General features: G+C 38.8%; 1 protein-coding gene across 1 annotated transcript; it reads left to right on the top strand.

Annotated features, from left to right (window-relative positions):
* The first annotated feature begins 3,998 nt into the window (after positions 1-3,998).
* On the top strand, positions 3,999-6,480 carry LOC150036550 (uncharacterized). The gene is made up of 3 exons (XM_090313161.1): positions 3,999-4,042; positions 5,650-5,778; positions 5,919-6,480. The coding sequence occupies exons 1-3, from the start codon at positions 3,999-4,001 to the stop codon at positions 6,478-6,480; spliced, it is 735 nt and encodes a 244-aa protein (XP_090169287.1).
* The last annotated feature ends 16,964 nt before the right edge of the window (positions 6,481-23,444 follow it).

Raw genomic sequence — 23,444 nt, forward strand, 5'->3', positions numbered from 1 at the left:
GCTCTTCTTTTCATCCACTCTACATGCCGACAAGCAAACCACCGTCCATATCTGTGTTTGTTGACACTCTTCTGTATTTGTTTCTATCTCATTATCACCACTTGTACTCATCTTTTTAATTTCTATCATTCACACCATGTATCAGATGCTTAATTCTATAATTAAATGTTATGATCATTTCCATCTCCATCTCTTTGCCTATTTCCGTTCATCCATATTTCACTTTATCCATGATGTTTTCTTAATCCCTTGGATAATTAGAGATAATTGAGCAAGTGAATTAATTGGGTTAAGGAAATAATTATGTTTAGTTAAAGCATGCTAGATGGCATCTTCACCTGTGAGAGCAGAAGTGAAGATGTCATTCCGCCTATCGAGAGAGGGTTGGAAGAATGCATTCACTAAAGCAAGAAGTACTTCCAGAGATGGAAGCAACCGTGTATTCATTACATTCATCCCTGTTTCACCATAGAGATATGGGAACACGGCCGATCACCGAGAGGTGTATGCCAAGGGAAAGCAGAACCTTAGTTATATCTTTAACGCAATTAATAACCTTGCGATGTTTGTACTAATTATTTTTTCTCCTTCTGATTCATCCATTAAGCCTTGCCATCGCATACCACGATCATTTGTATAAACTTCAAAGTCAGTCTCGAATTCAGCATCATGTATATCATGTATCTTGTATCTTGCATCACGTTAGCTTAGGTTTATTTTTATCGCACTTTATTTTATTAACTTAACTTTAGTTTATCTGTACGATTTTACTTTACCACAATTTAATTTCCTGTACGATTTTTCTTCTTAGGCCATTCTCAAATCTTCTACACCTCTTCATTTCTTCCACGATGATCCGAAGGGCATACTGAGATAACTCAGTAAATCTTTGTTCATACTCAACAACCGTCATTACTCCTTGAGTTAGCCTAAGGAATTCCTCCCTCTTCGAAATTCTTTAAAAGAACTAGGGTTGTATTTATCTTCGAATATTTTTCTGAACTCAGACCAAGTAATAGTTTCTAAACTACTCCTTCTAGCCTCTATGACTTTCCACCATTTCTCAGTCCCTTTTTGGAGCAAGAATGCCGCTAACTAGACCTTACGGTCCTCAGGGAACCTCATAACCTTAAAACATTTCTCAATCAAATCCATCTAGATCTCAACATCTACTGGATCTATGGCTCCATCGAACGTTGTGGCTCCTAAAGCTTTTAGCCTCTCGACGTCGAATTTCTTTTTTGGATCATTTTGAATCGATTCTACACTTGCCGCCAATCTTTGAGTGACTCTATCAAATACTCGATCCTCCATCTGGGGTTCTACACCTACCCTTAGTGTACTCGACTCATTTGCAGAAGTTACTTTCTGCTCTACTGAGTCTCTAACTCTTTTCCCCTTCGGATCTGGGTCCCGTCTAACTTCAGGACCTTCGCTGGTAGGGTCAATATTCCTCTCCTCAGTTTGCTTGCTTCGCTTGCCACTTCTCTTCAGCATCTTTGCCTAATTATTAGGTACACATGTTAGGGACTTATCTATGGGAGTTTAATCTAATGCATGAACTCTCTCTTTCACCCAAAACCTTATGCTTTAATACTAAACTAGCTCATTTCCCCAAGTTTACGTATACCTTTGCTCTGATACCAAGCTGTCACATCCCGCCCTAGACCACCCTCTTAGCCTAGAGAAGGGCATGACTACAGCAGTTATCAATCCTATGGCTGACACTTACTGCCTAATAACTCTTGCGGAATAACTCTAATACCAAAATATAACTTAAGTACAGCGGAATGCCTTTAGGCCCACAATTTATTAATTTAGAAACATAACATATTTAGAGTCATTACAACATTAGATTTACAAGCCCCAAAACCCACGAACCCTAGTCCCTATATGAACAACAGTAACATGTGTACAATATTAATAGTAACCACCTAACAGACGGGTTACAAATCTCTTTATCCTTTAGTGGCAGAGTAGATGCAGAGCTATCTTCAGAGGATTTGACCGCTACCTGTGGGGGGGAAAAGAAAACATTTGAAAACGGGGTGAGCTTACGCCCAGTGAGTGACTTAAGAAAGATAATTGATTCTCATGCAAAATCTCAATAAAGAGTTTAACTAAAATATAAGCTTCTACAGTACTTGTACTGCAGTATAAACATTTTCCAAGCATAGAACATATAAAGTTGTTTTAATAATAAAACGGTAAAACTATTTCTCAGTTGAGGATAAGCCTATTGTGGGTAAAAATAATCCCAACACCAATTACTAGTCAAGAGAGAACCCTTTTGCTCAATCTCTGACTCTACCTACGTGCACATGGCCATACTAAGTACTATCATACCTTAGGTACTACTGTTCAGATACCTTCTCAAATGTCCTTCAGTATCTGGTTGGTTTGGTACCTTCTCAAACGTCCTTCAGTACAAATAGATACTTTCTCAAATGTCCTTCAATATCCAGTTGGGCGGATACCTTCTCAAATGTCCTTCGGTATCGCGTTTTAAGTAAAATTAGTCATAAATGATTCTCTTTAAAGAACACATATAAAAACATGGCTTTAAAGGTACTAACGCATGCTGCACATATAAATAACTTTTGAACAAACTTCTCACTCATGCATGCATTTAAAACATAATTCATAGCTTGCTTGGAAATCACTTTGTAAACTAGTTGGCATGAGAATATTCTTCTTTAAAACATACTTTTTATAACACGTTGTAATAAAAAATTTAAGCAAATGTTTTAGTCAAAACGTTTTAGCCACTCACCTTGATTGCTTAGGAACTTTTCACTCTAGTAGCTCCCTTTTCTACCTCGGGTTCCTTTTTCACCCCTAGAATTCAGATTCAATTTACAGCTCAAATTACTCACAGTTCTAAATTTTATTTTGAGATACTTCCTTCTACAACATGTTCTAAAATGTCTCAGGAATCGTACTCTAAAATTTTAGCTTAGAAATCCTCGTGGTTTGGCCGGAATCACAGAATCTTCAAGACTAGCCTAAACTGATCTGACAGCCTGACCCTTCTATCTTCTTTTCAGTTTCCAACCCTATCCCTTCGAGATTTTTTTCTGGCAGCACTATCCTAAAAACTAGACTTTCAGAGCTTTCAGGTGGCTTTGGAATCACTCCAAACACACAAGTAAATTGGGAGAACTTCTCGTCCCAAGTTGATGCATCCTCCTCAGACCTCACTGTCCAATGCGTCCTCTATGTCTAACGCATGGATTTGGCTCCAACGCAAGGTTTGCTCCACTCTCCCACTCTTTTATAGTATTTCTAAATTGTGATCTAAAAAATGAAGTCTCTTGGCTCTATTTATAGGCGTCCAAACCTTCTCCGGAGTTGACACCACCTACTTGGCTGCATGGCCAAGTGTCTCCTTCTCATCCCATTAACACAATGTTGTGGTCATCGCAAGCTAAGTGTCTTCTTCCCATGTTGCCAATGCATGGGCCTCCAATCTGATGCCACCACCTCAAATTCTTAAGGTTTAAGGCTTTCCTCCCAAGAAGACACGTGGTTTTGATGATGTTATCCTGATGATTTCATCATTGTATGCGTCCAACTCTTGGTTACTCAACGCCTAGTCCATAAGCAACGCATAACCTCTACTCAACGCATAGAAAGCTAATTCACTATCATGACAATTCAACTTAGCCATCGCAAGGAGCTAACCATCACCAACGTATAGGGTGACTGTCCATTCTTGACGCATGGCTCACTCGCACGGCTTGCTTGGCATGGGCGCATGGTGTTGACCACCAACGCATAGATGCGTTGCATAGGCTGGCCGCTCAACGCATGGGCGCGCTGGCCGCTCGACGCATGGGCGTGCTTGGCCGCATAGGCTGTGCGCAGCGCCTTGATGCTTGGCCAGGTGCTTAGGCGCATGGGCGTGCGACGTGTGTTGGCCATCGCTCGCTCACTCACATCGCCGCATGGCATGGGATGCGCGCTTGGTTGTAGGGTAGGGCACCTCAACGCACGACATGGCTGCTCGGCAAGGTGCTCCCTGCATGGGCATGGCCGCTCGGTAGTGTTCTCAATGCACGGGTATGGCCGATCGACAATGCGCTCAATGCACGAGCGTGGCCGCTCGACAGTATGCTCAATGCACAGGCGTATCCACTAGACGCATGCGTCCGATTGAGGCTGCTCGACGCATGGCCTAGGCACTGGTCGAAGCTGCTCGATGCATGGCCTGGGCGCTGGCCGAGGCTGCTCGACGCATGGCTGTTTTTCCATGCCTGCCTTGCCCACCCATGTGCCTTCCAACGTATCATCTCCCTTTTTCCTTCTTCCGTCACATGCCTTCACCAACCACTCTTCCAACGCATCAACACCACCCTTTCAACGCATCAACACACAAAATTTATACTTAGCCAAATTTCCAAATTTTTCCCAAAAGTTAAACTTCCAAATTTCCTCTTTTCTTCTAATCTCCACTTTTCCTCTACCATTCCACACTAGAATCCACATCAACCTACTCATCACACTAGTCTTAGTAGGGAACATACTCAAGTAGAGAAATTAGGATTTCAGGATTCACAATTAAGCAAGTAAATTAATCTGTGTTAAGGAAATAATGGTGTTTATCTAAAGCATGCTAGATGACATCTACACCTATGAGAGCAGAAGTGAAGATGTTATTCCGCCTATCGAGAGAGGGTTGGAAGAATGCATTAAATAAAGCGAGAAGTACTTCTAGAGATGGAAGCAACCTCGTGTTCATCACGTTCATCTCTGTTTCACCATAGAGATATGGGAACGCGGCTAATCACCGAGAGATGTACGCCAAAGGAAAGCGGAACCTTAGTTATATCTTTAACGCAATTAACAAACTTGCGATGTTTTTACTAGTTATCCTTTCTATCTCTGATTCATCCATAAAGACTTGCCATCACATACCATGATCCTTTGTATAACTTCACAGTCAATCTTAACTCAGTATCATGTATCATGAATCTTATATCTTGTATCATGTTAGTTTAGGACTTTACTTTGATCGCATTTTTATTTTATCAACGCAATGTATGTTTATCGCAATTTAAATTCATGTACAAACCAAATCTTTTATTAATTGTAGAACTGGTCGCATATATCACAAAAGTAACACATTAACGAAAACAATCCCTGTGTTCGATGAAAACAATCCCTGTGTTCGACCTCAGATTACTCTGAGAAACTTGCGTTGGAATTATACTTGGTTTCAGTGCAAGGAAACTTGTGACACACATTATTCCATAGCATACTACAATCATATAATTAACAACACATATATCTAGAAGTAGTAATGCATAGCACAACATCCACATTCCATTTCCATCATTACATCATCAAGTTTATGGCAACATGAGCTTGTTGTTCATTCATCCATATTCATATATCGTAATGCGCATGCCTAAAATAGAATAATCAAATTTATCATTACAGTAACTGTTGTCGTCACATACCCTAAGAGGGTAATTTAGGAGAGGGTGTGACATACACCCATTTCCCATCCTGTTCCACCTCCTGTAGACATTCGAATCGAAGTAAGCAAAGATGATGTAGTTTAAGCAGAGGCACCACCTACATCAACTCTGTCACCTCCAACACCTAATGTAAGGCATCTTCTTCATCTCTTGTTGAACTGTATAGGCCTAAAGTTCCCTTTCCTAGTAGACTAGCCAACCTAGAGAAGGAAAGCATAGATGAAGAGATCTTAGAAATGTTTAGGAAGGTGCAAATAAATATTCCTCTCCTTAATGCCATTCGACAAGTACCGAGGTATTCTAAATTTTTTTAAGAACTTTGGGATAAAGACCAAGTTGTAGTAAGTAAGAATGTTCTGCCATTCTTAAGAAAAATATGCCTGAGAAATGTCAAGATCCATGTATGTTTACTTTACCTTGTGTTATTGGTAATAGGAATATTATGCATGTTATGCTTAAACTTGGTGCTTCCATTAATGTGATGCCATACCATATTTATGAGGACTTGAAATTGAATGACTTGCCAAAAACTGCTATTTGTATTCAACTTGATGATAGATCTTATTATATTCAGCCATTAGGAATTGTTGAAGATATTTTAGTACAAGTCAAAGATTTGATATTTCTAGCCGATTTTTACATTTTGAAAATGGATGAACTTTCTACTCCTTCATCTTCTACTATCTTGTTAGGTAGACCCTTTATGAAAATTGTTAAAACAAAAATTGATGTAGATCAGGGTTGCTTATCAGTAGAGTTTGATGGAGATATTATTAAGTTCAACATTTATGATGCTATGAGATTTATTGAAAAATATATATCTTTGTGTGTTGTTGATGTGGTTGAAATTGTTGTTGAAGAATTAAATATGACTGATAAACTGAATCTAATGATCCCTCTTCCCTTGATTGATTTTGGTAAAGATGAATCCACTGATGATTGTTCCATTTCTCCTCAGGTACAGGAGATTGAGCTCAAAGCTCTCCCAAATCCTTGAAGTACATATTCTTGGGAGAGGACAACACACTTCCAGTCATTGTCTCAAGAGAACTAACACCAGAGTAAGAAGATGTACTAGTAGGCACATTGAGGACCTACAATAAAGCAATTGTATGGACTCTAGACGATATTCAAGGAATTAGTCCCTCTTTCTGTATTCATCGAATAAACCTTGAGGAAGGAGTTAAGTGCACACGTCAACCCCAATGGAGATTAAATCCCGCGATGAAGGAAATGGTACTTAAAGAAATCATTAAGCTCCATGAGGCTGACATTATCTATCCAATACATGTCAGTAATTGGGTAAGTCCCATCTGTAGGGATAAAAGCCCCAACGCATTGGAAGAACCAAGACCCTACTTGAAATTAATCTAGATTCCAAAATACCAGTACACTGGCAAAACATATAGATTAAATTATAGATATAAAAAAACCTCAACCTACTATAAAAATTAGGTTAAACATGCTTTACATTTTGGGAATTTAATTTCACAGAGAAAGAAAAACGTCACTTACTCTTGTTGACGGCTCAGATGAAAAACTCAATTCTTCTTGGGATGGAATTCACGAACACCACCACTTGGGAATCTCACTTATGTAGGTTAGGTCAAACTTGGATAATAAGGAAAATAAGTGAATATCCTAAAAAGGAAGCTTGAGGATGATTAAAAGAGGAGGAAAATACCTTAAGAGTTAAAAGTGAGATTCTTGAAGACTAAACATAAGATATAGTTAAGCTTGGTTAAGAAGGGCAAAAAATTTGACTAAGTATGGGAACTATTCATGGATGCCATGAGGCATTGGTGTGAGGACTCAATGGGCGATGGATTTGTCATTTGGAGGTTAGGCGAGCACCTAGAATAGTTAGTCTTGTTGGCTAAGTGTAAAAGCAAGAAGGTTAGTATTGTTGGCTAAGTGTAAAAGCCAAGAGGAACCATGTGTTGAAGCTTGTGAAGCATGGGCACATGAGGTATTGAGATGTGTGACAACCAAGGATTGTAGAGGTTATATGAGGCTAGGTAGTAGCTGAGTGCTTTCCATGTGCTAGTAATAAGCATATGTTGATCAAAGCCTTGAGAGGTTAGTTGAGTAAGGTGGTGCATATAGGAAGGCAAGGCAAGTCATGAGGTAATGGCATGAGCGTGTTGTCTAGGCGATGGTATGAAGGCGTGATGCTAAGGGTGATATGCGATAGCCAAAGGGAGGATGCATCCAAGTGAGGTTAGATGTTGGGTGAGCTATGCGGCCAAAAGAGGTGTTAGGTGTTCAATTGGGGATATGCGTTGATAAGGTGGATATGGCCAAGAAGGGCTATGCGGCCAAGGGGAAGTATGTGTTGAATGAAGTAAACTTGGAGAACAAGGCTAAGTTGATAGGAAATTGGGGCAGGTGGATAAATCTAGTGAAGTTTGGGCTGAACCAAGGAAAAGGAGAAGGTGGGAGCACCACATGTTGGAATACAAAAACAAGCAGTGGAAGAAAACAAGATCATTAAGTATTCTAATTCCTTAATTTTGACATTAAAATAAGCATGTTCATTGAGTAATATGGTTTAAGAAATGCATACCTTTGAAGAATTCCACTCCAGTCTAAGCTGCTCTCACAAAGACTCAGCTCCAAATCTTCAGTGAACCATCTGTTGGGATTAGTGTCCTAATTCTCCTGGAGTCTCATAGTTTGTAACATTATACACATTGTTTGAATAAAATAAGAGTTACTTTATTTTGCATTTACTCATATCCAATAAACAAATCTCCATGGTTATTGTATGTAAACTTAAGCATGTATATGAGATATACAAGTGGATCATGCCTTAAGTAATAACCTAAAAAGGTCTGTAGTATAAGGATTAAGGAGGGATACCTTATCCTAGTGGCATTATGGATACGACCCACTTTGTAGAGGTTTACAAGTGTTGTGAACTACTACAGATGGTCGGATCCTAGCCATTCATGTGGAGACATGCAAAGAGGGGTATCCTATACAAAGAGTTTGTAAAAAATCGAACCATGAGATGATTAGTCTCTTTATATAACGCGGTTGATAATGAGACTTACATCTCACTTAAATGATCATAGGTGACATGAACTTAATCCTGAGTGTTTTTGGAACTCCTACCTTTGAGGGAAATCCTTTGATTAGTATGGGAACTCCTGCCAGATTGCCAACTCAACAAGCTACCTTTTTGGGGATTTGTCTGATTGGGGAGTTGGGAATTGTTGGAAGAAAACTTATGGGGTTGTATGCAATCATGTGTGGTACTTAGCTTAAGCTATGCATTTATGCCCATGCGTCGGAGGTCATGTGTTGGAATGAAAAGTATGCGTATTTAGTATGCAATGACCACGCATTCCTATCATAAGTTTTCTTACGTTCGCGCCAAGTATAACTAGAATGCAAGTTTCTCGGGTAATCCGAGTTCGAACACAAGGACTTATCATTCAATAATCCTTGTGAAGCAATGCATTTGAGGTGATGAATAAAAGTAAAAAGAAGTTTAATGGGCTACATGCTACTCCTACTCCTAACTAAACAGATTGAGCAATAAAAGACTTGCGATGAGAATTGGTAGATACACAACAACTGTTAACGCATAGTATTTATTATCTTAAATCGCTCGAGTAATCCCAGCTCATCACACTAATGCATCGCACACCTCTCGGTGGTCAGTCGCATGACTATATCTCTATAGCGCATGGTTGCGTCGAGCATAAGATTGTGCCTATCTCTAGGAACAATGCATACTTTGCTTTAATACGTTCCAACTCTTACCTTCTCAGGCAATTAGACGCGGCTAATTAACTTATAGACAAGCATTACAACAACCCATTGACAAGCGTTGCTATAACCTTTCACCAAGCAAAGAGGATTAACTCACTATGCTCGCACAACGCATACCTCTCGGTGGGTTGCTACATGCGTCCTATCTCTAGGCTACACGATTAAGTATGTGATCGCCTCTGATAAATAAACGATGAAGGTAAACGATGATAAAGATAAAGATGATGAAGAAGATGGCATTGAAGGAATCAAGATATGCACTGATTACAAAATGTCTTAATATCTTAAGCTAAAATGTAATACAATACAGAGGTTAGAGGAGAAGTGAAAGACTTTGTGTCAAGGCTGCTGGTGGTGCCATGGATAAATGGTGGAGATGTCTCTCTCGAGCTCTATCTCCAGTCGTCACTCGGTCTGGTTTGTGGAGATGAAGAATTCTCATTAAAAATTTGGCTCATGCTCTCATCTATGATCGCAAACCTCTGGCTTGAGGCAGAAGTTCGGATATCTTTAAATGAAGGTCCAATGGGCAATTTATAGAGTTTAAACGCCGACAGGTATCATGATTGCGTTATGTCTCACTGCTGCCTTTGTCGCGGTATGGGCAGTGTCACATCATCTTATCTTGTTGATACTTCTAAAGTATGCGTCTGAGCTTGATTCAACTAAAGTATCAACGCATTCTACCCATCTTGCGATCACCCTTCTATGTGTAGAAGCTAATTACTTGATTCTTTGTACATGCTAAAATTTTGTATTGCGTTATTTGTAATTCTTTGTATACTTGGTTAATTTTTAATACAACTGAGTACACTTCTTTCTGTATGCGTTAGCCTCTTATTTATCACCCTTTGTCAATTATTGCGATGTTCTTTATCTTCTATCTTGTGTTATTAACTACGCTGCCATGATGAGTTATATGCATACCCTTAGTAACATTTCCCACGCTTTGTATTTTCTGACTAACACTTAGATAATTCATAGCAATAGCATTGATTTACCTTTTATCCTTCAAAATTCTGCTCAAACCTTCTTTTCAAAATTTTGACTAAGTGTTTGTCTATTCTGTCCAAAACAACACAATGAGGACCTTGCACATCTCTAAATTTGGGAGTGGGGAAGGTCTGAGCAGATGCGATCAAGTGGATGCGGTCATTAGAAAATGCGTTCATTGTCAATATATATATATATATATATATATATATAAAATCATACAAAACTCCAATGTCAACGCAAGGGAAATCCAAAAACATCCCAACCTGATAAGAGTTAAGTCATGAAAGGGACCTGCTCGTAGTTGGATGCTCGCATGACACCCGTGGGAGCAAGCCAAAACGAAGGTGGGTTTCCAAGAATGACAAAATATGAAAAGAAAAAAAAATATGAGAGAAAAAAAAAAGAGTATAAGAGACAACTCCTCTATCCAGCAACAGTTAAACTTAGTTGAAAATCAAGAGTTGAAGTTAAGATTGGCACACAACCGTAGTTGGATGTTCACATGACACCTGTGAGAACAAGCCAAAACGAAGGGTGTAACCATGATCAACGGTCTCTAATAGAATGACGCAACCCGACCACCGCATTCAAGTCATATCAAGTAGTTTTTGCATGAAAAGGTAAACATTCTTTTCAAAACAAGAAAGGGATTTTTGAGTAGAGATTTGTTGTATAAAAGAATAAAGTAAGGCTTATTTATGAATTATCAAGGAAAGAAGGAATTGTGTTGTTAAGTGATGTTGCCTAGGTGGAGCATTCGGAGTAACCAATCGAGCAAAATTTAGGATAAGAATTGAACAATATTACTTTAGTGAAGATATGCTTGAGGACAAGCATATATCTAAATTTGGTGTGATAAGTTGTAGAAATACAAGTTATTTATACTTATTTTATTTAGATATTGTGGCTAAAAGAAAAAAAAGTTGCATCGATAGTATAGAAATTGGCTAAGAAATGCGAAAATTATAAAATGTCGTCAATACACCCACTAACACCATTACGATGGTAGAATAGAGTGTTTCAATTTCTGTTTTGCAGGAAATCAGTCACCACATGCGTTCATGGCTCAAAGATAAAGTGAACAATGCATCTACGTCGCATTTCGCCCATCATTCAGGAATGAAGAGATGATCAACGCAATGACGGCGCATGCGACAATCAATCAAGAGCTTTGCGATCAATGCAATCTCAACCGCATGCGGTAATCAAAATCAATTTCGCATGCAGCGATAGATCGAAGATGTAAAGAGCAACGCAATTGGGAAGGATTTTGACACGTGTACAGCTTTTAGTTGTGCATTTCTGATGGGTTGATTGCGTAACAGAAGGAATTTCTCATTCTGCCATTTCAGGAACTACCTTAACCATATCATGGGGACCATAATTGCAAAGAGTCAAGCCTAGCCTATAAATAGCTTCTGAAAATTCACTAAAAAATATACTTGAATACATAGAAACGTGTATATACTGATCTGAGAGAGACTGGTCTGAGCGACTTCCAGAGTAGATCCGAGAAGAATCACGAGACAAGGCTGAGAGGTGAGTCTTCGGGCAAATAATCCTTCCAATCCTCGCGTTGAAGCTTTGTATGAAGGTCACTTCTACCAGAAGAGCAACCCTGAGAGGGAAGCTCTCTTCTCCATTACCACACGCCGGCAAGCATAACCTCCGTTTAGATCTGTGTCAAGACGTTGACACTCCTTCTGTATTTGTCTCTAAATCTTTATTTCATCACTTGTATTCATCTTCTTTACTCTATCATTCACACCATGTATCATACGCTTAATCTTAGTATTAATTGTTATGATCATTACCATTATCATCTGTCTATTTCCGTTCATCCATAATCCATTTTCTCCATGACTTTTTCCTAATACCCTGGGTAATTAGAAAGAATTAAGCAAGTAAATTAATTTGTGTTAAGGAAATAATTAAGTTTAGCTAAAGCATGCTCGACGGCATCTTCACCTGTGAGAGCAGAAGTGAAGATGTTATTTCGCCTATCGAGAGAGGGTTGGAAGAATGCGTTAACTAAAGCGAGAAGTACTTCCAGAGATGGAAGCAACCTTGCGTTCATCACGTTCATCCTTGTTCACTATAAAGATATGGGAACGCGGCCGATCACCGAGAGGTGTATGCTAAGGGAAAGCAGAACCTTAGTTGCATCTTTAATGCAATTAACAAACTTGCAATGTTTTTACTATTTATTCTTTCTATTTCTGATTCATCCATAAAGACTTGCCATCTCATACCATGATCCTTTATATAACTTCACAATCAGTCTCGACCTAAGTATCATGTATCATGTATCTTGCTCATTTTAGTTTAGGATTTTACTTCTTAACGCAATTCTATTTTAGCAACGCAACTTTATTTTATTAACGCAAATTTATTTCATTGCAATTTATGTTGGATTTTATGTCCTAAAACTCATAGTTTGTAAATTAATAAATATATTCTGTTTTGTTTTTCGATAAATTTGTTATTGAAATTGTAATCTTGAATCCAATAAACTAAATTCCTGAGGCTATTTAATGTAGTTTGAACTTTATGTAGTGACATAAAGGTGGATCAAGTTCAAATATATAGCCAAAATGGTCTATAGTATATGAATAAGGTTGGGCGCCTTATTCTGGGGACACTATGGATGCGGCCCACTTTGTAATTAGTACAAACGATGTGATCCTGAATTGTTCATATAGAGATATGTGAGTGGGGGCATCCTATGTAAAGAGTTTACATAAGACTGAACCATGAAATAGTCACTTTTTACGTTCTAAATACCGTTTTATGTATAAAATTGACTATTTCATTAATTGATGACCTAGATAACTTAATCTTAATCCTGAGCTAACTATGAACTCTTGTTCACTCAGAATTATCCTTAGATCTGCGTAGATGAGGGTAGCTCAATATCGCTGGCCCAATAAGCCTCCCATTTCAAGGGTAAGATCGAGTGGATAGCTGGGAACATAGGGTGCAAGACGGAATTCACTCCTACCCGTTATAGGGACAGTAGATAGGTTGTTCCCTTTTGTACGGAATCCAGGTCTTGAACAAGGGGACCCACCCTCTCCTTGGCCCGAGAGGGATTCGGTTTATAGGTTGAACCTTAAACTAATTGTTCATTAGAGGATCAATGGAACTTAAGGAACAAGATGTGGTCTTGAGGGTAAAACGGTTTTTTATGATCAAGCCGAGATTACGAACAACCTGTGAAGAATTAACTTACTAATCATGGTTATATCAAATGGACACAAATATATCTATAGTGAGAGGAGTGCAACTACGGGACTTTAGTGGAATGACCCGTTAGTTAACGAATGTTGATTAGCTCTGTCTAAAGAGTTTAGTAGCTAATCTTGGATCGTTGGAGCCCATGATCTATAGGTCCATTAGGTTCCCCTACTAGCTCATATGGAATAAACTTAGAACAGTATGATAGAATAATTCGAATTGTTCGAATTAGGTAGAGAGAGAGAAAACGACAAGTATATGTGATATAGTGGAAATGGTCAAAGTTGTAAAAAGTCAAAGAGTTGTTTTTTGAATTTGAAAAGTCAAATTTGACCAACCTTATATTCAAATATGATTTGAATTTCGAAAAAATGTGGATTCATGCTCAGGAGGTCAAAATTAGTCAACATGGATAAAATCATAAAAAGTCAAAATGTTGACTTTTTGGTCAAAGTTTGACTTTGACCAAATGACTATTTTGCCCTTTGACTATAGTTAGTGGGAAAATCCAAACTTTTGTTGGATAATTCCACTAACAAAATAGTGAGCTAGGTGTTGGCTTATAGTAGAGACATTAAGCCCACTAAGTGAGTGGATTCTAGGTGTTGAGTTTTTGTGAAGTTTTTTCATGCAATTGTTGCATGCCTTGTTTTCTATAAATTGGGCTTTTCAATTTAATTAAAAGACTTTTGCCATTTTGAAAATTAGTTTTTTGATATTTGGGCTAGAAAATTACAACTTTGTGAAAAACAAAGGAAACACCCAAATCTACTCAAAATTCCATTCCTTATTTTCATCTTTTTTCTCTCTCTCAGTTCTCTTCATCCACTGAGTCCCACAACTTAGTTCTGAGTCCAGAGGATAGTAGATCAACTCTAGTGGTGGTCCAAAAGAGTTCGGGTCGACATTCAACGAGGAGAAGCGGCTTTCAGGAGCTTCAAAGGTAGCATCTCTACACTTTTAATTCACTGTTTTTCCTTCAATTGCATGCTATTTTCTTTTAATTTGGAAGCAATAGAGTGTAATTAGGTCCCAATTCCATTGCGTATGTCTCGTATTCCATCAATTTAAATTCTTGTATAAACAAACTTTCTTTATTAATTGTAAAACTGGTCGCATGTATCACAAAAGTAACGTATTAACGAAAACAGTCCCTGTGTTCGACCTCAGATTATTCTGAGAAACTTGCGTTGGAATTATACTTGGTTTCGGTGCAAGGAAACTTGTGACATGCATTACTCTATCGCATACTACAAGCATATCATTAACAACGCATATTTAGAAGTAGTGTGCATAAGCGATAACACAACATGAGCTTGTATGATTCATTCTTTCAATAGTAATGTGCATAAACAATAACAAACCATTTTTATATGTCACCAGTTATCACACCCCCAAACTTAGAATCATGCTTGTCCTCAAGCATGCATTATGCTCAAGAAATTCTTAACTCACCTTTCGTTGTTCCTTTGCGATGGCTAATCTCTCAGAATAAAATTTACTCGTACCTCTAACCATGGCCGCAATGCTCTTCTTCACTTCGGCTGCTAAATTCGACAAGGCTTTGTTCAACAACTTTTTACTCATTCTCCGCAACTTTCCGTTCAGCTCTTGAGAATGTGTTCATTCAAAACAATTCAACATTATGCGATTACTTATTCGAATGCGGCATTGAACCTGGTTACGCTCTTTGTTTTAGCTTACCCCCATGTGTGTCATGCGGGCATCCAACTTCCGTTGCATTCCATATTCAACTCAACTCATGTCTTGTTTAATTTGGCTTGCGCCCGACAAAGGAGTTGGGTTTATGCGTTGATCTTGGCAACTTAGCTTTGTTTTGGCTTGCCCCCACGGGTGTCATACGGACATCCAACTATGGGTAAGTGCCTTTCACAACTCAACTCTTATCAACATGGGTTTCCTCATTGTGTTGACAGTGGAGTTGTTATTTTTTTTTTAATAGGAATGATCGCAATATAATGAACACAATTCTCCGAGACCGTTGTCAGCCCCAAACTTAGAGGTTGGCAGCATTCTCACCGCAAGCTAAAAGAAAACTCACAAGAATGCGGTAAAAAAATGTTTGAACAAAGTTTTGCGCGTAATAAAACTTAGACTTTCAAATTTTGAAGAAGCTATTAAAAGTAAGGAGAGCCTAGCGATGCTTAGTTAGCAGATGCAGTGAATTATTTGTATCATCATAGATACATCACAAAGGACTGTAGTCGGACAAGGAGAATTTCAAAAGGATAATGCATAAAAGATAACAAGAAAAGAACCTTAAGTAGAATAACGCATGTGATAATGCGTTGGAATTCATGTGATCGAAGCCATGCGTTAAAGGATGTGGAGGATTCTTCCTTTGTAACTGCGCAGCGAGGAGAGTTATTACCGCACCTACAAGGAGCAAACGCACCACAACCAATGAAGCAGCAGTATATCTAAAATAACAATAATCAAATAAATAAAGTTAACTAGGAAAGCAAAGTAAAGATAGAGTAGAAGACATCCTTGGAGAAATTGAAGTGAAGCCACCGCAAGGAGTCTTCCATGCAAGAGATTGATCTCAACTGCTTAGGTCGAGACTCGTTGTCCTGACCATTGAAGCTTCCAGCAATTGTTGGACGCATGATGGTTGACATGCGCCTAAGATAGCTTCCAACTCATGTGACAGATAACCTTTCTATCTCGGGGTCAACATTGACTTTCGACGCATCACCTATACTTCAAATGTTGTTTGCAGCTTAGTCGCTGATGTGTTATTTTATGAGGTGAAATAATGGAATGAAATGCGTTGTTGGGAATGCGTTGAGCAACAAGTTTTCTCAGCGGAATCCAAGTATAAACCCCACTGAGTTTTCTGGTAAGTCCAGGGTCGAACTCAGGGATTAGGGAAAACAGTATGCGGTGATAATTTTCAAGAAGACTTTGCGGTAACCAGTAAATCAAATAGTTTTTTAGGTTGTTGTTTGCGGTATAAAATAAATGTATGCGGCGGATTTGAGAAAAGATCGATTATGCAGTAGATACACTGAGTATACGAAGGAATGGGTTGAGAAGGTCTTTAGCTAGCGTTTCCTGGGAATGCGTCAAACTATGCGATCATGCTACACTCATGTGACAGTAAATCATTTTCCAATGCAAATGTGATGCTCCTAGTTCTAGGACGCATGTGTTGAATGCAATAGTGTCCATACAGATTATTTCTTAGTCTCTACTCTTTTCCTATACGATGATGCAAGATGCACACAAAGACATGGTGACCGCACATAATCATATCCTATCTCTAGGATGCATGTGATGCATTAATAGCAAACGGTGCTTATTCCTAAGCTCCTATCTCTTGATTATGCATTCTAATCTGACTCTCCCGAGCCTAGATTCTAACCTGACTTTTCCAAGCCTAGATTCTGCCTTTAGACTACCCTCTCGAGTATCTCTAATGGACGAATGATGCATACATAATACAAGATAATCGCATAGAATGAAGATCCCCAGTTATGCTAGCTAAGTGCTTCTCAACCCATTCGACAAATTTAGCTACTCATTCATAATAAACAAAGAGTGAACAGATATAAAGAAATAAATTCCATTTCTATAGACGAGTTTAAGTACAAAATGACAATGCAAGATAAGAATAGAGAGCCTGGTAGCAATCCCTTGCTTCCCAAGGCTTTTACACTGTTGATTCTATTATGTTCAAAAGATATTCCTACTTCCGTAGGAGCTGGCCCTCTCTCTGATCTCGACGCTTCCAAAACTCTTCCAAGTTCACTAGAACGATCTTTCAGCACAATCTCACTTCTCTCGCTTCTGCCTTAAATAAAAGAAAACTAAGAACAAGGCTATTCTATCTAAGGGAAAATTCTCTCACTGTTCGAAATCCTTTTCTGAAGGTTGCCTTCGATATTTATAGAGCTTCAGGGTGAAAGGCATATTCTCTCTTATGATTGAACTGAAGGAATGGCTTTAATTCTCTGTCTGATGCGTCGAATATTTGTCACCAAAAAGCTGAGTGTACCTGCTACAGTAGATCGTTAGCGGCTTGTCAACTTAATTTGGACTCACCGTCATCAGCTTTCTGTCCCATCGTGATTAATTATGCTTTTCACCCAGATGCACCCACTAAGTTGCGCCGGCTCTATGCGACAATCCTTCTTGAGCAGATGTATGTGAGCACAAATCACTGCAAAGCCTTGCGGTAATGCTGCGCTCGACCGTTGATTTCTTGTGATCGCACTTTTCGCCTTGCGTCAACACATATTCTGCATAAAAATACAAAAGTTAACTGTTTTTATGCAATGAACACATGCGACCACAATGTTATGAACTTAATGCTTTTTGGATGCAATCTAACATATTTTATCAATGCAAACCTTCATTGTTTAATAAATTAGCACTGTAATAATGTGCATTTTTGTCCATTATCACACCCCCAAATTTAAACAATACTTATCCTCAAGCATAAGCTAAATATTTTCTTTAGAAAGTTGACTGCAATCTATTTTCCTAGATTTCTTAAGGATACTTCTTCAAATCCTATACACCAAAATTTTCTTAATCTTATTCAAGTCTCTTTTTAAAATATTTCTAAGACCTAGGGACTGCAAGCTTAACCTTCAAAAGGACTTTACTAGATTCCAGGATATCGCATGATTTTATTTCAAAAAACTTTTTCACTGGGACGTTAAATGATTTTTATCCTTGCATATTTTTGACATTGTTATTTTTCTCTTACCTTGCACTGATCCAAGTGCCTTGCCTTTGTTTTGGCTTGCCCCCACATGTGTCATGCGGACATCCAACTATGAGTAAGGTGCTCTTTCTCAGACTAAACTCATACCTACTTTGCAGCGGAGTTGTGGTCATGTATTTATGCGTTGATCCTAGTGACTTATTTTCATTTTGGCTTGCCCCCATGTGTGTGATAACTTGTAGAAATATAAGTTATTTATGCCACCTTATCTAGATATTGATGCAAAAAATAGTGAATATGCACCGATTGTATGAAAATTAGCCTAGTATTCCAATAATTATAAATGTGTGCAATTACACCCACTAACACCATAAATATAGAAGACAAACCGAATTTTACTCTGTTTTGCAAGAGACCAAGTCACCTCTTGCGCTCAAGGCTCATGAGAAACTGATCAACGCATCTTTGTCACATTGCGCCCGTCAGTCAATAATGAAGAGACGATTACCGCAATGACGGTGCAATGCGATAGTCGATCCAGAGCTGTATGCAACTACATGCAGTAATAAAAACAACACCGCATGTGAATCCATGATCGAAAGATGCAGCTGAGCAACGCAAAAGCGGAGGATTGAGACACGTGTACAACTAACGGTTGTGCAGAATTGATGGTCTGATTGCATAACAGAAGGAATAATATCCCTCCATCTTCAGAATTACCATGACAATCAAGTGGGGATCAAAAGGCCGGAGTCAAAGACCTGCACCTATAAATACCTCATAGATTTCATAGAAAAAAGAATGCTACGGGATACGAGGTAAATGCTGTAAAACTGTTGAGAGAAAAGGCTGAGCTAAGTGCTTAAGTGAAGAAATCTGGGAAGAAGACGAGATAAGGCCAAGAGGTGAATCTCAGATCTAACCTGCCAAACACCTAATTGAAAGCTTTGTGCAAAGATCCCTGTTACCGGTGGAGCAAGCCTGAGAGGGAAGCTCTTCCTACCATCAAATCCATCTTATCTGGCAAGCAGATCTCCATTGAATCAGTGCCAAGACATTGGCACTTGTTTTTATCTGTTCTATCTCTTTCATCATTGTATTTCATGTTTTCTTTATCACTTCATTCACACACCATATATCAAATGCTTAATAGAGATATTAAATGTTTCGATAGCTTTCATTTACCATTTCCTGTCTATTTTCATTCACCCGTCAATCAATTTCTTCATGATGTCTTCTTAATTCCCTGATCAGCAATATGAATTAACTAAGTACTTAATCTGTATTAAAGATATAAAAAGTACTTAATCTGTATTAAAGATATAAAATGTGTTTAGCTAAGGCATGCTAGACGGCATCTTCGCCTGTGAGAGCAAAAGTGAAGATGCCATTCTGATCTATCGAGGGAAGGTCAGAAGAATGTGCTAACTAAAGCGAGTAGTACTTCCAGACATGGAAGTAACCTTGCGTTGATTACATTAGTCTCTGTTTCACCACAGACATGTGGGAGCATGGCCGATCACTGAAAGGTGTATGCCAAGAGAAGAGCGGAACAACATTTGTAGCTTCAACGCAATTGAGAACTTGCGTTGTTTATATTATTTGTCTTTCTCTTTCTATTATGTTCATAAGACTTGCCACCGCATTCCACGTCTTTGCACAACTTTCACAGCCAGCCTTGACCCCAGCATCTTGTACATGAAGCCTGTATCTTGTATCATCTAGCTTAGGTTTATTGTATTTCATTTTATTATCGCATCTTTACTGCTTTACTTTATTTTATCGCAATTTATATACCTGTACAAACACATTTTTAAAGATTGAAAACTTGGTTGCATATATCATGAATATACCACAATAACCTAAATCAGTCCCCGTGTTCGACCTCGGATCACACCGAGAAACTTGCGATGGAATTACACTTGGTTCTATTGTAAGGAAACTTATGGCAACGCATGGCATACTACGTGAACATCCATAATTAACGCATATTTAGAAGTAGTATCGCATCATTTCGAGCATAGAACATCATCAATCATACCTACCAAAACCTGCGTTATAGTGTGTCATGCGGACATCCAACTATGGGTAAGTGCCCTTCACAACTTAACTCTTATCAACATGGGTTTCCCCATTGCGTTGACAGTGGAGTTGTTATTCTCAAAATTTTTCTTTTTTTTTTATATTTTATATTTTATATTTTTTTTATAGAGCAAAAAATAGCAAGGTCGAAAATAAATACCTCACCCCCAAATTTAAAATGCGGTAATGTCCTCATTGCCAATAGATTGAAAAAAGTCATGCGATGTTCTTAGGAAGCTACGTAAAGAGTCAATTTGAAAGAAAGCTAGTAGACCACTAACTTCTGGAAATATTTCATGAGGTGATTGTCCTAAAATTAACTTGACTCTAGTGTATACGAAAAAATAGAAGCATGTGTTTCATCATTGAAATCATAATTGGCAAAGAGAAAGCATGTGGTGACTTACTAAATTTATCAATGTCAAATGATTGTAGTAATCAAAGAGGATACGGTGATAAAAAATTAAAATGTGATGCGATAGTGCAGAATTTGGAATAAAGTCAAGGAAGAATACAACCCCCAAATTTGGGTTGTCGCCTGCATTGTTTGTTGATGCATCCTGCTTTGCAGCGATCATCTTTCTTTGTAATGCGGTGACGAAATAAATTGGTTGCATCTTCGTGTAGCGCCTCCGCAATCGTGTGCCTTGATCATTTGCACAGAAAACATTGAGAGGGTTAAATAATAATAAAACAAAACAAAATCTTTTATAGTAATCATTCAACACAATCGCATTTTTTTTTTAAAAAAATAAATATGCGATAAAAGATAACAACAAAGTGATGAAAGTTCATGTGGTATTGATGTAGAGAAAGGATATTCAAAAGGATTACATCCTTGATGAGGTTGAGTCATATAGTAACTCAAGACTGCTTATTCCAAGTTGGGTTTTTCACGTCCACGGTGGCGTTTTCTTCTTTTCTCGATCTTTCGAAATCTTGACTGCCTTAATTCGGAGCTTTTCCCTATTGATGTTCGTTATGACTTCCCCCTTATGCACATCAATTTGAGCTCGATTGGTTGAGAGTAATGGTCGTCCCAATATGATGAGTGCGTATTCGTCTGCTTTACAATCCAAAATGATGAAGTCTGCCAGCTAGATGAATTTGTCAATTGAGATTGCGACATCTTTTAACTCTCCTTCAGGATGTATTCGAGATCTGTCTGCAAGCAGAAGAGTCTCTGTTGTAGGCACGAGTTTGCCCATATTCAATCGTTTGAAGATTGATAGGAGCATTATGTTTATACTCGCCCCAAGATCGCATAGTGCTTGGACACTATAGACCCCTCCAATGGAGCATGGTATTGTGAAGATTCCTGGGTCATACATTTTTGGTGGGATCATAGCATTTTGTGTTACTGCCATTGTCGCGATCTTGTCTTCATCATTTTGTTTGTCTTTCAATCTTTGCGAGACTGGTGGTAGTTGGACTTCTTCTGTCTCATGTTCTAAAGGCTTGAGGGTCGACGCAACTTTGGGGTTCATATTTTCGGGCTTTTCCGAATTATAAGTCAACGGGTCCTCGGTTGTTACCACATTCAAGTTGGTCGCGATGGGTTTCTCTCCTACTTCCACAGTCATTTTGTCGCTTAGCAAGGAGACTGCTAAGCATTGTTTCTTTCTTGTACCCCAAGCGTTGTGAGGAAGCTCAGTCGAGCTCGGCAACGCTCCTTATGGTCTATTTCTGAGCTTGCCCGTAATTTGTCCCAGTTGAATTTCGAGATTTTGAATGGATGTTGCTTGATTCTGAAGCACGGATTCATTCTTCGCAATGTACTGCTTCAACAAGCTCTCTAAGGACGAAGATTGCGGTGTCTGCGAGCTACTAGCTTGGTTATGTGTTGGACTGTTTGTTTGCAGGAAAAATCTGGGTGGCCCTTCTTTTTGCGCCACTGGTTGAAAGCTTTGTTGCTAATTTTCCATGCGAATTTTGGGTGGTTTCTCCACCGGGGGTTGTATGTATTGGAATATGGATTATTCTTTATGAAGCATACTGACTGCGGATTTCCTGGGCATTCTTCCATCGGATGAGCGTCTCCGTAGATGACATAACTTGCGATCATTTGAGCAATTGCATTGACTTGCCCTTTCTTCGCTCCCGTGCTATTAATTACGATGCCTTGTATCAAACTCATCATTGCAGTCATTTGATTTTGTAGGGATGCAATGGCCCCGTTGTTCATGTCACTATCTTTAATTCTTAATCTTTGATTGCTTTCCTGCCAGTCCTCATGATTTTCGAAAATGCGATCAAGTATATTTTTAGCCTCCTTATATGTTTTGTCAAGCATACCACCAGCTGCTGCCGCATTGGCAACGGTCTGCGAAGTAGGGTTCAATCCTTGGTAAAAAATCTCCATCTGCAAGCAGTCTGGTAAACCGTTATGTGGACAGCCTCTTGAACCTCGCCCAAGCAGCGCTGAGCGATTTTTCAGTTTCTTGTTTAAAATTCGTTATTAATTTCCTTCTCCTAGCATTCTCGGTTGGTGGGAAATATTTCTTTATGAACTTCTCCATGACTTGTTCCCATGAAGTTATCTCTCTCGGTTCGAGAGAATATGCCCATTTTCTTGCTTGATCGCACAATGAGAATGGGGAAAAAGTTAGTCGAACTTCCTCGGTTTAGATATTTGGGAACACAAAATTGTTGCAGATTTCTATGAAGCTCCGGAGGTGAGCGTGCGGGTCTTTGCCACACCTCCCTCCAAACTGCCCAGCAGTCTGGATCATCTGCAACATTACCAGTTTCATTTCAAACCTCAATCCGTCTAATGTTGGCCTCATGATTCCTGGAGAGAAATCGTAGAGGTTAGGCGACACATAGTCCCGAATGGGTCTATTGCAGTCATTCGCCAGAAGGATGGGGTTGGCCATTATATTGTTTGCATTTGCGGCCCATTCTTTTGGTTGTTCCGCCATTCTTGGGGTTCTGTCTTGTTGTTGATAGTTGTCTTTTAATCGTCTTTAAAACATCCTCTCAATCTCTGGGTCGTAATTTGCCAGAGATTGAGAGCTGCAAAGAAATCAGAAAAATTATTGTTAGCACATTGAATTGCCGAAGTCCCTGGCAACAACGCCAAAACTTGATGCGTTATTTTATGAGGTGAAATAATCGAATGAAATTCGGTGTCATGAATGCGTTGAGCAACACGTTTTCTCAGGGGAATC

The sequence above is a fragment of the Benincasa hispida genome, chromosome 4, assembly GCF_027475165.1.
Source record: "Benincasa hispida cultivar pf3 chromosome 4, pf3_genome.v1.1, whole genome shotgun sequence".
Lineage (NCBI taxonomy): Eukaryota > Viridiplantae > Streptophyta > Magnoliopsida > Cucurbitales > Cucurbitaceae > Benincasa > Benincasa hispida.